The sequence below is a fragment of the Adiantum capillus-veneris genome, chromosome 10 (assembly GCF_014529385.1).
Source record: "Adiantum capillus-veneris isolate H3 chromosome 10, ASM1452938v2, whole genome shotgun sequence".
Taxonomy (NCBI): Eukaryota; Viridiplantae; Streptophyta; class Polypodiopsida; order Polypodiales; family Pteridaceae; genus Adiantum; species Adiantum capillus-veneris.
The window spans coordinates 5,738,300-5,756,216 of record NC_140940.1 but is presented as its reverse complement, the minus strand read 5'-3'; the positions used below and the strand labels follow the sequence as shown (position 1 = coordinate 5,756,216).

At 47.0% G+C, this 17,917-nt stretch overlaps 1 protein-coding gene across 3 annotated transcripts in view; it reads right to left on the bottom strand.

Annotated features, from left to right (window-relative positions):
- Positions 1-17,917, bottom strand: part of LOC147448395 (transcription elongation factor B polypeptide) — a 97,964-nt gene that overhangs the window by 8,851 nt on the left and 71,196 nt on the right. For 2 of the 3 annotated variants that reach the window (XR_015189348.1, XM_086521026.1), the window contains exons 3-4: positions 6,156-6,234; positions 5,973-6,047 (exon numbers count right to left, since the gene is read on the bottom strand). Coding sequence is in view for 2 of the 3 variants with exons in the window: in XM_086521026.1 (XP_086377152.1) it covers positions 5,973-6,047; positions 6,156-6,234 (154 nt within the window). In the remaining variant the exon portion in view is untranslated. Of the gene's footprint in view, positions 1-5,717; positions 5,901-5,972; positions 6,048-6,155; positions 6,235-17,917 lie in introns of those variants that run through there. The other variant, XM_086521027.1, reaches the window with a different exon arrangement.

Sequence of the window (17,917 nt, the reverse complement as noted above, 5' to 3'; positions counted from 1 at the left end):
CGGTGGGTGATGCTGTGGAAAACGCCAAAGCTAGATGAGGATGGCAATGGATCTTGATGCTGAGGGGGGTACTGCTGAGAAGTTGCCTGTTGAGCTGGAGCTCCTGCTGCCTCTTCTGCCAGAAAGTGCTAACTTGGGTTTGCTTATATATTAACTTAGCAAAATTGCCCTACCTACTTTTGTTGGAAAGTCACTTAAAAATAATAAGTGAAAATACCAATAAATAGGAAAATAGGCTACATGCACTGGAAAATTTCCCTAACTGATGCGAATGGATTCTAATGGGAATTCCGATGATCATGCTGTGTGCAACCGGAGGATATGCATCTATGCTAAGTGATTGGGCATGCACGGTCTACGAATAGACTCACAAAAGTGCCAGATCACTGCTAATCTAAACTGACTGGACTGAGTGAACCCTGCTGTGGTGTAGCTTGTCCACGGACACATAGGGTTGGGATGTGTCACGTGACACCTCAACCACGGTTTGCTCCAATATGGTATCATAAATTGAATCCCCCATCCAAAAGGAACCCTCACGTAAACCTACACTCTAAATTTGATCATGGGGGCTCTCTTTGGGCCAAGAGAAATGTGACATCCTCTTGAAATTGCAAGAAAAACATGTCAACACATACTGGCCCACTCCCACTCCTCAAAGAAACATCTGGAAATCTCCATGGATCAACCGCAAAGAACTGTGCAGGCAAGATCTAAGCTAGAGGGACATCTGCTAGTGAAGCAAAAGCTACTCGATAGTCGAACTCCTCTACAAACTGAGGAGACTCACTCTCCTCCTCACCCCCAATAGTGCCTACTATAAGAGGCACCTACAACTAAACTCCAAGGAATCCAAAGCCTGCAAAACTAGCCTATCCTTAGGCAACTTGGGTTGATCAACTGCTGGTCCTTATGCTCTCTCCCTCTGTCAAGCTACTCTAGGACTGTAGCGGAGATAATGTGTCGTGCTCTCTACATTGGGTGCTCTTCAGTGCAATGTGCGTGAAATCTCGCTCCAACAAAATAAAAACACTGAAAACAATAAATAACACAGCAACACAGCGACTCAACAGTAGAACCTAAACAGCACAGGACTCAACTAACTCAAACGAACCAACACAGACTCTAGCATGGCAGCACACTCGGCTCCATGCCAGAACTCACGGGTACAATGGGGGTGTCAAGGCTCAAATGTGCTGGGGTAGTGCAGACGTGATGTGCATGAACTCAAGACGCCAGACTCAAGACGCTCGACCATACAAAGTAGATGATGATGATAGAGTATTCGACGATTGGAACCAACCACAGATATGTATCCTAAACATCCACCAACGGCTAGCACATATCCCAATCCAGCTAAGCCTATCTCCAAACTATGGTGGTGGTGATCTGGCCACAGTGTCCACTAGGACCACCATCCATATGACTTCCCACGTGTCACTGCCCAGGCGAGAGTCTGTCCAGTGTGAACTCCAACCCAACGGCTGCAACTAACTGCATGTCATGTGCCATTGACACTGTAGCCCTGCTACAGGTTGCCCGCCACAAGACCACTCACCGTCCCAGTGAGAGAGAACACTGAAACTAGCAAAAAAAGCATAGTCAATCTAGCTGGAGCTCTATCTTTCAGCAACCATCGTCGCCATAGACTCCAGCACCCTAGCGTTTCAGCATCAGCCTCATCCTCAGAAAACCAGTGTTTTCAGCCTCAGAAAATCAACGTTTTGCATCAGCAAATTCAGCGACAAGAAGCATCCCAAGCATTCAGTTTTCAGCCATAGTCTCGTCCTCGTCGTTCACACAGTCGAATCCGACATAGCCCCATTTAGATTTGTATCAACATCTTGTACCAGATTGTGCAATCAATAGTAGACCACTCTCGCCATCGAGAGTGGGGCCCTTGGAGGAGGGTTTTACAACGTCTTTGGTGTTGTATTCTCTTCTCTCTCTCTCTCTCTCTCTCTCTCTCTCTCTCTCTCTCTCTCTCTCATACACTTGCACGCACAGTGTCCCTTCACTTTGTTATGATCATTGCACTCTCTCATTAAGAACGGAAGGCTCTCCCTTCCTTTTGAACAAAAGGAACCTTGAGCACAGTTCGGAGCACTCATCTTGAGCAAAGTTCAACATTCACTTCCGCTGCACCTTACAGTTGTTTTCTCATCACAGGAGCTTGCCTATAGGGCCGTCAATGGCACTCTCGTTTTCGGGGAGAGATTGATTTTTCAACATTCGTGGCACGAGGATTTTACCCCAGCTCTTGCGAGGACAGATGCCACGTCTCGAAGCACCCTATAGAAATTGATTTTCCAAAGCTACCTGCACTTTTTTGGTTGCGAGACATGTTGAGCCAGATGGGTTCTATTTTTGGCATACCATTCATGTGTTCAGGTTAGAACTTAGAGCCAGACATCTGTGCCATCTATAAAGGTGGGTACCACCCCTTCGAGCGAGTTTCCAGATTCCATCACTTTTAAGTAGAAAGAGATGCTACATTGTAGAGGATTGCGGTTAAGGGAAGATCGAACTAGTGCCTTAGCTGTCATGAGATGGAACATCTTGTGAGGGATTTCCCCCGGGGGGTGACAACACAAGCAGAGTGGTTGCAAGAGGGGACAACCCTCATTGCCATAGCCAGACCCCGTAGAGTTCTGCACAGCAACACGACCCTATGCTACAACATGTTAGAGATCAGAGGAGTCAAGAGTCTGCAGTAGCAGAGTGCTCAGTAGTGAGTGAGACAGGCAAGTAGATAGGGACATGTATAGCCTAGACGGGTAGTGAGACAAGTTTGAGTAGGCAAAGCAGCCCCCAGACCGACCTCCTGAGGGGAGGTTACCATATCAAGATTGAGAGGAGGTCCTTGTAGCAGGGCTACAGTGTCATTGGCATAGGACAGGCAGTTAGTTGCAGTTGGGCTGGAGTTCACACTGGACAGACTCTTGCTTGGGCAATGACACGTTGCAAGTGCTACGGATGGTGGTCCTAGTAGACACCGTGGCCAAGTCTCCTTTTCCCGAATCTCTTGCATTTGTGCAAGCACTTGAGAAAAGAGTCGCAACAACTCTAGCATGTGTTGCGCTTGCTCATGCTCACGCTCTATGGCTGCCTTTCTTTTTGCTTCTCTTTCTGCTTTTCTTTCTGCATGTCTACGATCAAATTCTGCCATTCTTTTTACTCTTCTTGCTTCGCGTTCTAACTTCCTGTCCATAAACATTTGCTCCAACTCCTCCATAGGAGTTAGTGCCATAGTCACAGGGGACGCCCTTTTACGGGCTCCCCGTCCCCACTTGCCGTCCGCCCTCTTTTTTACAATAAAAATTCATTTGAGCCTCGTCCCTCGGGCCTCGTCCCCCGTTCCCCATCCCGGAATGCATCCCTTGTGACTATGGTTAGTGCAATCCTTGGCGTAGATGGAAAAGAGTGAGGGTCGGGAAAACATCCTGGTGGGGAAAATCACTTCTAAGCGAAGTATCCATTCCGCTTCGACTGATGTCCATCCACTGAAGTCTTGGGTTCTTGTGGGTTCTTGTGGTCTTGGGTTCTTAAGTTCACGAGGAACTTGGGTTCTTGGGGTTCTTGGGTTCTTAAGTTCACGAGGAGCTTAGGTTCTTGTGGGTCTTGGGTTCTTGGGTTCTTGAGGGTCTTGAGTTCTTTAGGTTCTTGAGGGTCTTGAGGATCTTCTTTCGCTTGCAATCTATATCCGCGGGTGCATCCCTTGGCGGCCTTGCACTCACACCAGGTTTCTTTTTCCCACCTCACGTCGATTGGCCAGCCGCTAAGTGCACGATCTGCTCTCAATGAGTGAAAAGAGGCACAAGGGGAGGCTGGACAAGCCCTTCTTTCTTGGGTTTCTTGTCACTCTTCAAAAACACGATTAGGAATTGAATTCGTGCGACCGCAACAATCAAAAAAAAAATCTTGTGGTTCTTGTGGTTCTTTCCTTGAGTGATACAGAACACTGTCAAAGCTCTGATACCAATGTAAGGTGCAGCGGAAGTGAATGTTGAACTTTGCTCAAGATGAGTGCTCCGAACTGTGCTCAAGGTTCCTTTTGTTCTTATGGAAGGGAGAGCCTTTTGTTCTTGACGAGAGAGTGCAATGATCGTAACAAAGTGAAGGGACACTGTGCGTGCAAGTGTATGAGACTAAGAGATAGAGAGAGAAGAGAATACAACAGCAGAGACGTTGTAAAACCCTCCTCCAAGGGCCCCACTCTCGATGGCAAGAGTGGTCTACTATTGATTGCACAATCTAGTACAAGATGCTGATGCAAACCTAAATGGGGCTATGTCGATGTCGACGGTGTGGACGACGAGGACGAGACTTGGGTTTCTTGTCACTCTTCAAAAACACGATTAGGAATCGAGATGCCCAAGTGAACATGGGTTCGTGCGACCGCAACAATCAAAAAAAAAATTCTTGTGGGTCTTATGGTTCTTTCCTTGAGTGATACAGAACACTGCTAAAGCTCTGATACCAATGTAAGGTGCAGCGGAAGTGAATGTTGAACTTTGCTCAAGATGAGTGCTCCGAACTGTGCTCAAGGTTCCTTTTGTTCTTATGGAAGGGAGAGCCTTTCGTTCTTAACGAGAGAGTGCAATGATCGTAACAAAGTGAAGGGACACTGTGCGTGCAAGTGTATGAGACTAAGAGATAGAGAGAGAAGAGAATACAACAACAGAGACGTTGTAAAACCCTCCTCCAAGGGCCTCACTCTCGATGGCAAGAGTGGTCTACTATTGATAGCACAATCTGGTACAAGATGCTAATGCAAACCTAAATGGGGCTATGTCAATGTCGACAGTGTGGACGACGAGGACAAGACTATGGCTGAAAACTGAATGCTTGGGATGCTTCTTGTCGCTGAATTTGCTGATGCAAAACGCTGATTTTCTAAGGCTGAAAACGCTGGTTTTCTGAAGCTGAAAATGTTGGTTTTCTGACGATGACACTGATGCTGAAAACGCTAGGGTGAGACTCAAAGCAGTGGCGAGGAAGTTGGGAAGCAAGCCATGGGCAGCAGGGGTGTGAAGCAACAGGGGCGTGAAGTGTGCATGATGCTATGGTGAATTTGGCTTTTTGTGCACCTAGGATCTAAGAGGGGTGTTAGAGTTTCAAAGGTCATCTCCTCATTTTCCTGCCTAGATCTAGCAAGAGACGGTTTCATTGTGTGGCTCTACAACCTATAGTTATGGTAATGTATTGTTAACAAAACGGCATGTGCTTCACCAGATTAGGGGAACGTTTCAAGACATGAATTGTCTAGACCTGCCAAAATGCGTTTCATGGTGACCATGAGATTACTCTTGCAAAAGCACGACTTCCACCTTGTGTTAGGAGTGTTTCATATTTTGCGAGTCTTTTACACACTCAGAGTTTTCATATTTCCATGTATCACTATGTATAATCATTCTTTTGTTTTCCTATAAGATTAGAGTAGCTTTTAACCAAAGCAAACAGGAAGGAAGCAGTTGCTATGTATTGTAGTCTCTCCAAATAATCAAACATTTTAACTGTCAAGAATCCATGTAATCTACTTGTTTATAAAGCGTTAACAAGAACAACTCTCATCCCCCCCCCCCCCCCCCCCTCCCCCAAAAAAAAAAGGAAAAAGCTATCCGCAAGAGGAAAAATCCTCACAAGTTTTAAGCACTTTGCAGGGATTTTTTATAAAGGCAATGCATGTTTGCCTAAGTAAGTAACGTGTTGCAATGTCCTTAAAACAAGTCTCTTAGAATTGAACAAACTGGAACAAACAATAGCACGCTTGAACCATTTCAGGTTCTATATTTGGTATCATCATCCAGAAACCCAGAAAACTTCACAGCCGGTGAGGAATGGCATTCCTGAATAGGCCAATGCATCTTCATTTCTTTCTGGAATTTGTTCCTTTGAACCTTTAGAAAAAAATTGACTGAACATTAAATGCTCATCCAGGAATCTTTTGCTAATTGAATCTTTTTTCGTACCTCCTGACTGAAAATTTTTGCGCTTTGTTGATGGTGGCACTTTGGTGCAAAGCTGTGTTTGCCTGCTTTGTTTTTCTGAAAGCACAAATAAGCAACAAAAAGCGCTTATTAAAAATGTATTTTGTAAAAAACCTTAGATTATCATAACAAGGCTTCACAGCTAAATTTTGCAAATAAGCTTACGGATATCAGCCTCCTTGTAAAGTTGCTTTAAACGATCAACACACTTCTTCTGCACCTCCTCTTGTTCCCGTAATTTTGCCTACCACATGACACAGTTGGTTTATATGTTAAAGATAAAGCTTGAAACATGCAATTGCAAAAATGTATAGCAATTCAGCAACAAAATTCACATTTCATCCATGGAATTAAAAGCAACTCAAGCCATCTGAAAATCAAGCAGAAAAATCCTCCATAAATTTTGAATAGAGGACCAAAATTGTGTACATGTGTCTCCTTTTTTTCTTTGTGTTTTTGTGGGGGGTGGGGAGGATTTAGGAAGGCACAAGGGCCACCACACTATTCTTAAAAACCCCAGTAACACACTTAAGGGCTCTCTCTTAAGGGTGACAATACCCCTATTCCTCCTCTTGCTCCAACTAGGCCCCTATCACGTAGCTATGAAGACATGTGCTTTGTGCTCTCTGTATCTCCTATTCTAAGCAAAAGTTCCGAAAGTGCTTTCAAATGACTCGCAGTTTAGTTGTTCTTTTCAAAATAATCCCATCCAAAGCTGCAACAATCAGGAAGAGGACTATGAGTACATGGCAGAAGAAGTGGAAGATCAGGTTGAGGACGATGAGAAGGAACAGGAATAGGATAAGGCTAGTGATGATGATGGACAAGCAGGGTACTAAGAGGCTATCACGTGACACATCCAACCTTATGTGTCCGTGGACAAGCTATAGCATGACCAGGGTTCAATTCAGTCAAGTTAGCCTAGAATAGGAAGTGATCTGGCACCTTTGTGAGTCTGTTCGCAGACCGTGCATGTCCAGACACTTATATTAGATGCATATCCTCTGGTTGCACACAGCGTAACCATCAGATCCCATCAAAAGCACTTTTACAGTGCATAGTAAGAGGCTATCACATGACACATCCAACCCTATGTGTCCGTGGACAAGCTATAGCATGACCAGGGTTCAATTCAGTCAAGTTAGCCTAGAATAGGAAGTGATCTGGCACCTTTGTGAGTCTGTTCGCAGACCGTGCATGTCCAGACACTTATATTAGATGCATATCCTCTGGTTGCACACAGCGTGACCATCAGATCCCATCAAAAGCACTTTTACAGTGCATAAACCTATTTTCCTATTTTTGACATTTTCCACTTATTATTTTTAAGTGACTTTTGTTGGAAACTAGGTAGGGCAAATTTACTAAGTTTGTATATATAGAAACCTTGCGCTAGCACTTTCTAGGAGAAGAGGCTGCAGGAGCACCTTGCTCAACAGGCAACTTCTCAGCAAGACCCCCCAGCAAGGCCTATCGTTTTTGCACCATAGACCAGCCCCAGCATTTTGCATTGCAGACCAACCCAACGACAGCAAGACACAGCAGAAGCCTACCGTTTTTGCAGAAGCAGAGAATTCAGCTGTAGCGTTTTTGGTTTCCAGATCAACCTCAGCATTTTTGTAGATCTTCGCGAAGGAATCAGCCCTAGACTCAGCGTTTTCAGTTTTCAGCAGTCAGTTTCCGCAGTAGAACCCCCAAACCTCGCAGATCTCACCTTCCCGTAGCAAATCCTTGCCGCACGGTCAGATCCATCAAAGTTTGCAGTTTCAGCCCGGAAAACGCAAATTTCAGCGCGTCGTCGTCGCATCGTCGTCATCGCCGTCGTCACCGACGTAGCATTAGAATTCAGAACATAAAGATTTGCACATTTCAGCCCTTAGCATTTTCCAATTTCAGCCCGTCTCGTTGTCGTCCTCATCGTCGCGGCAGGTCCAGGCATTATAGAGATTTGTGCAATCATAAGTAGACCGTTCTCGCCATAGAGAGTTGGGCCTTCAGAGGAGGGTTTGACAACATTCTGGTGTCGTATTCTTTTCTCTCTCTCTCTCTCTCTCTCTCTCTCAGCACCTTCATTCACAGTGTTCATCCACTTTGTTTGTGATCATTTGCACTCTCTCACTAAAGGAACGGAAGGCTCTCCCTTCCGTAAGTAAAAGGAACCCTTGAGCATATTCGGAGCACTCATCTTGAGCAAAGTTCAACATTCACTTCCACCCCACCTTACATTGGTATTAGAGCTTTGGCAGTGTTTTGTATCACTAAAGGAAAGAACCATAAGAACCACATAATTTTTTTTGCTTGTTGCGGTCGCACGAAACCCAAGTTCTCTTGGGCGTGTCAATTCCTAATCGTGTTTTTGAAGAGTGACAGGAAACCCAAGAAAGAAGGGCTTGTCCAGCCTCCCCTTGTGCCTCTTTTCACTCATTGAGAGCGGACCGTGCACTTAGCGGCCGGCCAATCGACGTGAGGTGGGAAAAAGCAACCTTGGTGTGAGCACAAGACTGCCAAGGGGTGCGCCCGTAGAAAAGAGCAAAACTCGGGTGAAGAGAAGATCCTTCTCTAACATAGATTGCAAGCGAAAGAAGAACCTCAAGACCCTCAAGAATCCCAAGAACCAAGACCCCCAAGAACGCAAGTTCCTCATGAACTTAAGAACCCAAGACTTCAGTGGATGGTCATCACTCGAAGCAGAATGGATACTTCGCTTGGAGGTGGTGAGCATGGGAGTGGCGAAGAAGAGTTTTCCTCACCAGGAGGTTTTTCCGACCCTTCCCCATCTACACTAAGGATAGCACTAACTCCTATGGAGGAGTTGGAGCAGAAATTTATGGACAGGAAGTTAGAACGCGAAGAAAGAAATGCAGCAAGAAAAGCAGAAATAGAGCGTGAACACGAAGAAAGAATGGCAGCCATAGAGCATGAGCACAACAAAAGGAAAGCCGCCTTGTTCCAATTCTTTTCTCAAGTGCAGGCACAGATGCAAGAGATTCGGAAAAAGGAGACTCTCTCAGTCTCTTCTTCTCCAAAGCATGCCACACAGGCTTTGCATGATGATAAGCTTGATGAACTGCATGATAATGATAAGCATGATGATTTGCATGATCAAGATGTAATTTCTCACAAGCATGATGATTTGTATGACCGCGATGTGGTTGTTCACAAGGATGATGTGTTAGTTGATACTTTCTCTAGTGAAGCTAACCTCATTGCAGATTCGATCAATCACAAAGAACCGATCTTGGCTCTCGAGTCGAGGTCCACAGCACCCCCACAGGAAGATTCGATCAAACACGAAGAACCGATCTTGGCTCTCAAGGCCTAGGTCCAAAGAACCCTCAAAAGAAGTACTATGTGTTCGCATGATTAGTCAGCACGCATTGATCGAGTGTTTCATTCGTGATCGTTTCCTGTACCTAGGCATGACGTATTGTACATTGGGCACGTTTCACTCATGAATGAGCACAGATATATGCAAATTTCTCATGAAAAGTATGCATTCAAGGAAGTCCCATTCCATGTCTCTCCCTTGGCATGACACAGTCGTAGAAAGAGCACAATGAGCATCAAGCATAGGCAATTCCATTGTGTTTTGCCACAGTTGATTGATTTAGATAAGAAAGACAAGTTTTGACCCCATTGTTTGCGTGTGTTTGATGAACGGTTTTCCACTACGTCATTTTGTTCATCTGCATTGCATGCACAGTTTTTAAAGAAGATGAGATTTTTTCCAGTCACTTTACATGGAATGGATATGTTCATGTTTTTGTGTTGGAAGTGATTTCAGAAATTTTTATCCTCGGAGATTCTTGAGGAAGGTAGACGCATGACTATAGACGAAGTTGAAGCATCAAAGGAGCCACAGAGCACGGCCCAAAGAAGCAAGCGTTGCAGACCTTTATGAAGTACAAGTACCGCATGACCCACACATCAGAGTGGGCCGACGAAGAGTCCTTTCCAAGATTCCGGATGCTATTGGCGATCTCCCTCGATGCCATACAGTTCAGTACCAGTACATCACTTTGAAAAGGAGGGGATGTCACGTCATACATCCAACCCTATGTGTCCGTGGACAAGCTACAACATGACCACGGTTCAATTCAGTCACGTCAGTCTAGAATAGGGAGTGATCTGGCCCCTTTGTGAGTCTGTTCGCAGACCGTGCATGTCCAAACACTTAGATTAGATGCATATCCTCTGGTTGCACACAGCATGACCATCAGATCCCATCAAGAGCATTTTTACAGTGCATAAATCTATTTTTCCTATTTTTGACATTTTTCACTTATTATTTTTAAGTGACTTTTGTTGGAAACTAGGTAGTGCAAATTTACTAAGTTTGTATATATAGAAACCTAGCGCTAGCACTTTCTGGGAGAAGAGGGAGTAGGAGCACCTTCTTCAACAGGCAACTTCTCAGCAAGACCCCCTAGCAAAGCCTACCGTTTTTGCAACACAGTATCAACACTCGCGTTTTTGCACCATAGACCAGCCCCAGCGTTTTGCATTGCAGACCAACCCGGCGACAGCAAGACACAGCAGAAGCCTAGCATTTTTGCTGAAGCAGAGAATTCAATCTTAGCGTTTTTGGTTTGCAGATCAACCTCAACATTTTTGCAGATCTTCGCGAAGGAATCAGCCCTAGACTCAGCGTTTTCAGTTTTCAGCAGTCAAATTCCGCAGTAGAACCCCCAAACCTCGCAGATCTCACCTTCCCGCAGCAAATCCTCGCTGCACGGTCAGATCCATAGAAGTTTGCAATTTCAGCCCGGAAAACGCAGATTTCAGCATTTGCGTTTTCAGCACGTCGTCGTTTCGCCGTCGTCACCGACGTAGCGGCAAAATTCAGCAGATAAAAATTTGCAGATATCAGCCCTTAGCATTTCTGATTTCAACCCGTCTCGTCGTCGTCCTCATTGTCATTGACATCGTCAACAAGTCCAGGCATTGTAGAGATTTGTGCAATCATAAGTAGACCGCTCTCGCCATAGAGAGTGGGGCCTTCTGGTGTCGTATTCTTCTCTCTCTCTCTCTCTCTCTCTCTCTCTCTCTCTCTCTCTCTCTCTCTCTCTCTCTCTCTCTCTCTCTCTCTCTCTCAGTCTCAGCACCTTCATTCACAGTGTTCATCCACTTTGTTTGTGATCATTTGCACTCTCTCACTAAAGGAACGGAACGCTCTCCCTTCTGTAAGTAAAAGGAACCATTGAGCACAGTTCGGAGCACTCATCTTGAGCACAGTTCAGCATTCACTTCCGCCCCACCTTACAAAGGCACAGTATCATCATGTTGATATGGAAAAAGCTTGGGAAAACAAAGTCAATTTTCTCATGAAGCATCTTCTTGCCTACTCCTGTGAAGACTCCAGACTTACACCCGACACTTAGCTTAGATTCCAAACTTGAGACTCTTATATTCTCACTCTCTCTCTACGGACTTAGATGGGAAGAATGAATGCAGCATTTTGTCTTAAAAGAACTCACCAATGAGATGATTCCCGTTCAAGAGAAATCCGCATAGAGGTCAGTGTGGCCTCGATGTGATGACGAGATTGATAAATCCAGTGCAACTCTACTTGTCTTCTAAAGTCCCGTGCAAACCAAGATGAGAATGTGAATGTGAAATGCCATCTAAATCCAGTGTGGATTAAGATGCAAATGTTCAGTGTGAACTAAGTAATTCTTGATTATTATCTGAAATTCGGTGAGGATTAGGATATGTAAGATTGCATGTATAGCAGCATCTCTCTCTCTCTCTCTCTCTCTCTCTCTCTCTCTCTCTCTCTCTCTCTCTCTCTCTCTCTCTCTCAGTGTTTGTCTCCTCTATGTGTTCTCCAGTCCTCATTGTACCTGATCCACGAAAACCATTTGAAGTACAGTGTGCTGCTTTAGGCGATTGCATTGGTCTTAATTTCCATACTCGGTTCTTTCTTCAGACTTAACCAGACTCCTACTATTCCTTGAGCAGATTTTTCATTAGGTGTCAACTTAGGGGTTTCCTGATGTTAGGTGCAGCAGAACGAATGTTTGCGCTTTGCTCAAGATGAGTGCTCCGAACTATGCTCAAGGTTCCTTTTATTCTTATGGAAGGTAGAGCCTTCCGTTCTTAATGAGAAAATGCTATGATCACAAACAAAGTGACTGGACAATGTGCGTGCAAGTGTATGAGACTGAGAGCTAGAGAGAGAAGAGAATACGAGACCAAACCCTCCTCCGAAGGCCCCACTCTCGTCGGCGAGCGTGGTCTACTTATGATTGCACAAAGTGGTACAATGACGATGCATGGAACTGATGCAACTTGGTCTATGTCGGTGACGACGATGGGGATGACGATGACGACTTAAGGGCTGAAATCTGCGGTCTTCTATCTGCTATCCATAAAAACGCTATGACTAAAACTCTGGGACTGATTCGGGATGGCTGAAAACGCTGTTTTGGCTGCGTTTTTGAACACTGAAAATGACGATCTCTTGCCAACATCTAGGGCTGAATCTGCTGGTTTCCTAATGGCTGAAAACACTCGTCCATCTGCTGCCAATGAGTGCTAACTTGGGTTTGCTTATATACAAACTTAGCGAAATTGCCCTACCTACTTTTGTTGGGAAGTCACTTAAATTAATAGGTGAAAAATGTCAAAAATAGGGAAAATAGGCTAAATGCACTAGAAAAATCCCTTGATGGAATCTGATGGGAATACCGATAATCATGATGTGTGCAACCAGAGGATATGCATCTATGCTAAGTGACTGGGCATGCACGGTCTACGAATAGACTCACAAAAGTGCCAGATCACTTCTAATCTAGACCTGACTGGACTGACTGAACCCTGATCATGCTGTAGCTTGTCCATGGACACATAGGACTGGATGTGTCACGTGACACCTGAGTTTTAGGCTTTCCTTTACTATCCCTATTAGGTGAAAAATTTTGTGCTTTAGGTATAGTGGAAGATTGAGAAGGAGAGGTATTGTGCTTCTTACCATTCTGCTCATTATGTTGGTTATGAGGGGTACTTGTCGGCTTACCTTTGTTGTGCTTCATTTCTTGCGCAAGAGCGATTTTAACGGCGTCATTGTATCCCTTTGGGTCGAAGAATTGCACATCATATTTGATGTACTCGTCCAAACTAAAGAGGATCTTTGCGATCCTCATACGACTTACGCAATTGAACACCAATCTACAAAATATGGTTAGAAAAAGACATAACAAGAGTTCCATTTTTCTGGAGGCCTCTCCAATCCTCTTTCAATCGATCAAGGAACTGAGGTGGCATAAAACGAGCCTTGAGCTTGTCTTGGAAGTCGGCCCAACTGTAAGACAGCAGTGTGCCATCCGTGGCATGCTCAAGGTGCTCAGCCAGCTTTGCCTCTTGCTAGGCTTGATACCAATTAATGGGATCACCCGACAAGTAGGTTTTAAACTTCATTTCTCACAAAACTCTAGCTCTAAGCTCTCTTCGCATCTTCTTCGCAAACGAACCCATGGCAGCGTCTATTGATGCACTTCTCACACAATTAGAAAAGGTAGGACTTGCAGATCGAGCACATGAACTACTCAGTGTGTTTGAGGGGACAATTGACATGCAAGCCACTGCCAACCTTCATGCAGAGGCATTCGAAAGCTTTCTTGACTACATGGCGTAGCACATGGAAGAATATGCCATAATCTTTGAGGGATCCGACACGGCATAGTTGCCAGTGGATTTCTTCAAGTATCTCTATGCGGCCGACAAAAACTTTCTCTTTCGCTTGTTGAGGTTTATTTAAAGCCTCACGAAACGGGACTACAAGACAAAGGATGAGGATGATCTCATAGATTTGGGCATGGGGTGCATAGGCACCCAATTCATTTCTTGGGACATGGTTTTGGCCTTACTTGTGCTTGAGGGCATGGATAAGGGAAAATCAAAGGAAAAGATCAACCAAAGACGACTTGTAACTATTTTGAAAGAATCAAATGAAGTTATCAAAGAGATTGATGAGCAGACTAAAGCATCTATGACACTCGTCCTCTTGCAAGATCCCAGGAGAAAGATCGGATGATAGAGGGAGATGAGGTGTTGGAGGAAGTCCCAGAACTCCAAATTCTCACTTTGCATGCACTAGTGGTGGATGATCGTCAATTTCTATTCCCTGACGACATTGCCAAAACATTAGGACTCAGAGAAGATGAGTCGCTCGCAGTGCTTGTTATCTATGCGGACATGAAGGATCCCAGTGGAAAGGAAGAGAAAGTCAATTTTCAAATTGACTTTGAAGATCAAGGTCTCCCAGCAAGCCTCTCTTTCCTCCCCAATGAAAACGAACAGAAGTTGGTGTTGTCACGATTGTGACTTGTTACACTCTTCTTGATTCATTACAGATGCAGATGAGAAGTGTGACTAACCCAGGAGGACTCATGTTCTCCAATGGTCACAACTCTTCGCTCAAAAGTCATACCTCTTCACCAACAACCACACTCCTTCGATGACTAGTCATGTCCCTTCGACCAATGGTTGCGGCTCTTTATCGAATGGATGTGTCCATTCGCCTAAAGACATGTCTATTTGCCTAAAGGATGTGTCTCTTCGTAAAGGGTCATACCTTTTCATATGTACCTATTTGTCTCCTATATAAGGAGCCCTTGTATCACACTTTCAATCAATCAAACACAAAGTCTTTTGAGTCTTGTTTCTGAGTTCAATTCAAGTTTCTTAAGTCTTAATCATGAGTTTAAGTACTTAAATTAAGGATTAGTACCTAGAATCCTTACAGTGGTATCAAAGCAAAAAATTTCCGAGACCCGAAGGTTGTGAGCCTCTCACCCTCGCCGCTACCCTCTCCCCCCCTTGCCGGAGTTGCATGGAAGCAGAAGAAAGATGGAATACACACAGACCAGTACGAGGTAATCCGAAACCCTCTCTTCTAAATACATAAATAACTCAAGAGCGGGAGATGTGTGTATGCGGCATACATGCTACAATTCTCAACGTATGCCTCTTCATCAAGTGGTGTCTCTTCGCGTCGATGGGTTGCACCTCTTGCCAATGAAGGGTCGCACCCCCTTGCGGTACCCGGACCTAGCTTATGCCCCTTCACCTAGCATGCCTATCCACCTGGAAAACCAAGCGATGCAACGTATCGTTTTTTTTCTTTAAACCCACTTATTAGCCAGCGATTCATTTATTAAGTGGCCAACCTGTAAGTGGTTTGGCCGACCGCCCAACCATATAGTTCAGTGGGCACCTATCACAAATTGCTGACGGGTCAAAGCCCTGAAGAAGGTTGACTTGCAGATGCTGGCCGACGGGCCTAAACCCTAAGAAGAACAAGTAACAGAAGAAGAAGTCATAAGAATAGTGTGTGTGTGAAAAAACTGGCTCTCTGTTGCTCACACCCGCCCCCTCTCCCCCCCTGCGCCATCGCCCTCCCTCACACCCTCGCGCTGCTCTCCCGCTTGTCCACCTCGCGCTGCCCCCTGCCCTTCGCGCTACCCCTGCTACTGCTGCCCAGCTCAGCCAGCTCCCCCTGCCGCTCCCCCCCCCCCCTCGCGCTGCCCGCTGCCCAGCCAGCCCGAAGAAGTTCCCGCAGTCAACCATGCCAGCCCGCCCCCTCCCACTGCCGGCCCCCCTCGCCTGCTTTTTACCGTTAGCCTTCTCCCTCTCCATTCTTGCTTGACGGGCATCGCCAGCACCATTGACGTGCTCGGTCCAGCAGGTCTTCCCCCCCTTTTTTCGTCGACGATCCTCCGCCTTTTTTTACCAGTAGTAGCAGACACAGATGGCGGCTCATGCTCCACCGCAGAGGGACTCCAATGAAGCCCCCTCGCCCGACCCCGCTGAGCCCACCATTCGACTTGCTCTCTCGCCGACAGAGCAAGCGAGCCTAGCCGCTGAGGTAGAGCGATTGCAGGCGACTTCGGTCATTTGCAAAATTCTCGGCACCCGACCTAGCAGAGGAGAGTTGCGAGACCTTCTCCAGCCCCACCTTCTCGCAGAGGTGGACAAGATCTTGGATGTCCAGATTCTCAGACGGGGGTACTATCAGATCGAGTTCGAGACCTCCGAGATGGCTTCCAAGGTCATAGCTATGAGTCCACTGGCCATCCGAGCATCACGCGCCCACTTTCGACAGTGGCGACATGGTTTTGACCCGACTTCGGATGTGCTAGTAGAGGAGGCAGACATCCCCATCTCAGTCTGCTTTCCGGGTTTACGGAGGGAGTACCTACCACTTCTTTCCAGGATTGGCTCCGCCATCGGGACTGTTCTGGAGACACCTCGTACGGCAGCATCAGTAGCTGCCAAGGCGGCTGGCATCCCCTCAATTCGAGTTTTGGTCAGAGATACCCACACGCTCCCGAAGGTCATCCTTCTGCCTCGGGTGAGTGGGGGTTGGTTTAGACAAAGTGTGGAGTACTCGGGCCTCCCGAACCAATGCTTCATTTGCCGACAAATGGGCCACCTAGCGAAGCCCTGTCCACGGAGGAGGCCACGACCTGCACCTCAGCCTCAGCCCCAGCCTGCCAAGGCAAGGCCGCAGCCACAGTCAGCGGCACAGCGCACAGATTCAGAGCCACCCTCCGAGCCTGGGGCTCCAGCAGAGAAGGGGTGGCAGCACGCCCGTGGCCATCGACGCCAAGGGCCACAGCGACAGCCTGGCACTCAGAGTGGCCCTCAGGTGGCTACTCAGCAGCGGTGGGTTCCCACGGGGAACTGCTTTGGTCCTCTTGAGCAGGAGGAGTCCCCTACGCCAGCCTCCACCTCCGCTTCACCCTCGACAGCCGCTCCCCCTTCGAGTTCCCCTCCTCATCCTCATCCTCCCCCCCGTCCTCTGCTCCCGTCGCCTCTCCACCTCGCCCCTCTACCTCTGTCGCCCCACCCCGCTCCTCTTCTCCTCCGCTCCCCCCAGCTCCTTCTCCCCCCCCCCCCCCCCCCTCCCCCCCCCACCTGCTCCAGTTCCACAGTCGACTAAGGAGACTGGTCCCTCGCCAGCGGCTAGGAGATCTCTTGGCAGCGCCTTTGCCACCACGAGTCGCCTAGCGAGAGAGGGTCAACCCTTCTTGCGGCCCCCTCTGCAGATTCAGACATCCTCCCTTGCAGCTATCCCTCGTGGTCCGACGAGCATTGACCTCCGACGCCGCTGGGACTTCTTCGACTACGGGTTCACTCGCTTTCTCGGCGATTCCGCAACAGACCACGAGGCAGCCTGCTTCAGGGTCCATGCTTTGTTCCTCGACGCTAGGGGGACAGAGGCCTTGGACTCAGCAATTGGTTTCTCCTTCCCCCTCTTTTGTAGGGTCAAGACAAAGTGGTCCCTCGACTCAGTGTTGGGATGGTTGCATACATAGGTTCTCAAGTTCTCTCATCACATGGGAGAACTTGGAGTTACAGATTTGCTGCAGACTTTGTGGCCACTGGCCAAGTTTGCGGTGACACCCCGAGACTCAGCAGGATGTAGGCACATTGTGGTGTACTTCTTTGCTGATACGCAGTGTTTGCCTTGCTATGTATACATTCATGAGGACTCCTGGACAGAGGAGGTTGCTTTACGCATGGCTCGCTCTGCTTGGGCTTGGACTAGGCACTCACTGCAGTCTCGCCTATCTAGAGGACGCTCGGATGCGGATTACTGCCCATCCAAGCCAGCCTCGAAGATAGCCCGTCTTGCTGCTGCGGCAGTATCTGTTCTCTCTCGCTCCCCATGAGGATCGTCTCGTGGAACGTGCAGGGACTAGGTGGGCCCCAGTTTCAACGACAGCGGGGCCGATTGCGTCAGGAGCTTCAGCGCTGCCTTGTGGGAGGAGAGATTGATCTCCTTATGCTTCAGGAGCACCATCTGTGTGAGAGCCACATTAGACGTTGTGGTCAGCTCTTGTGTGGACGATATGATACTTTTTGGTCAGCTGCTTTTGGACCTAGAGGCATCCAGGGTGGGGTATGTATGACTATTGCGG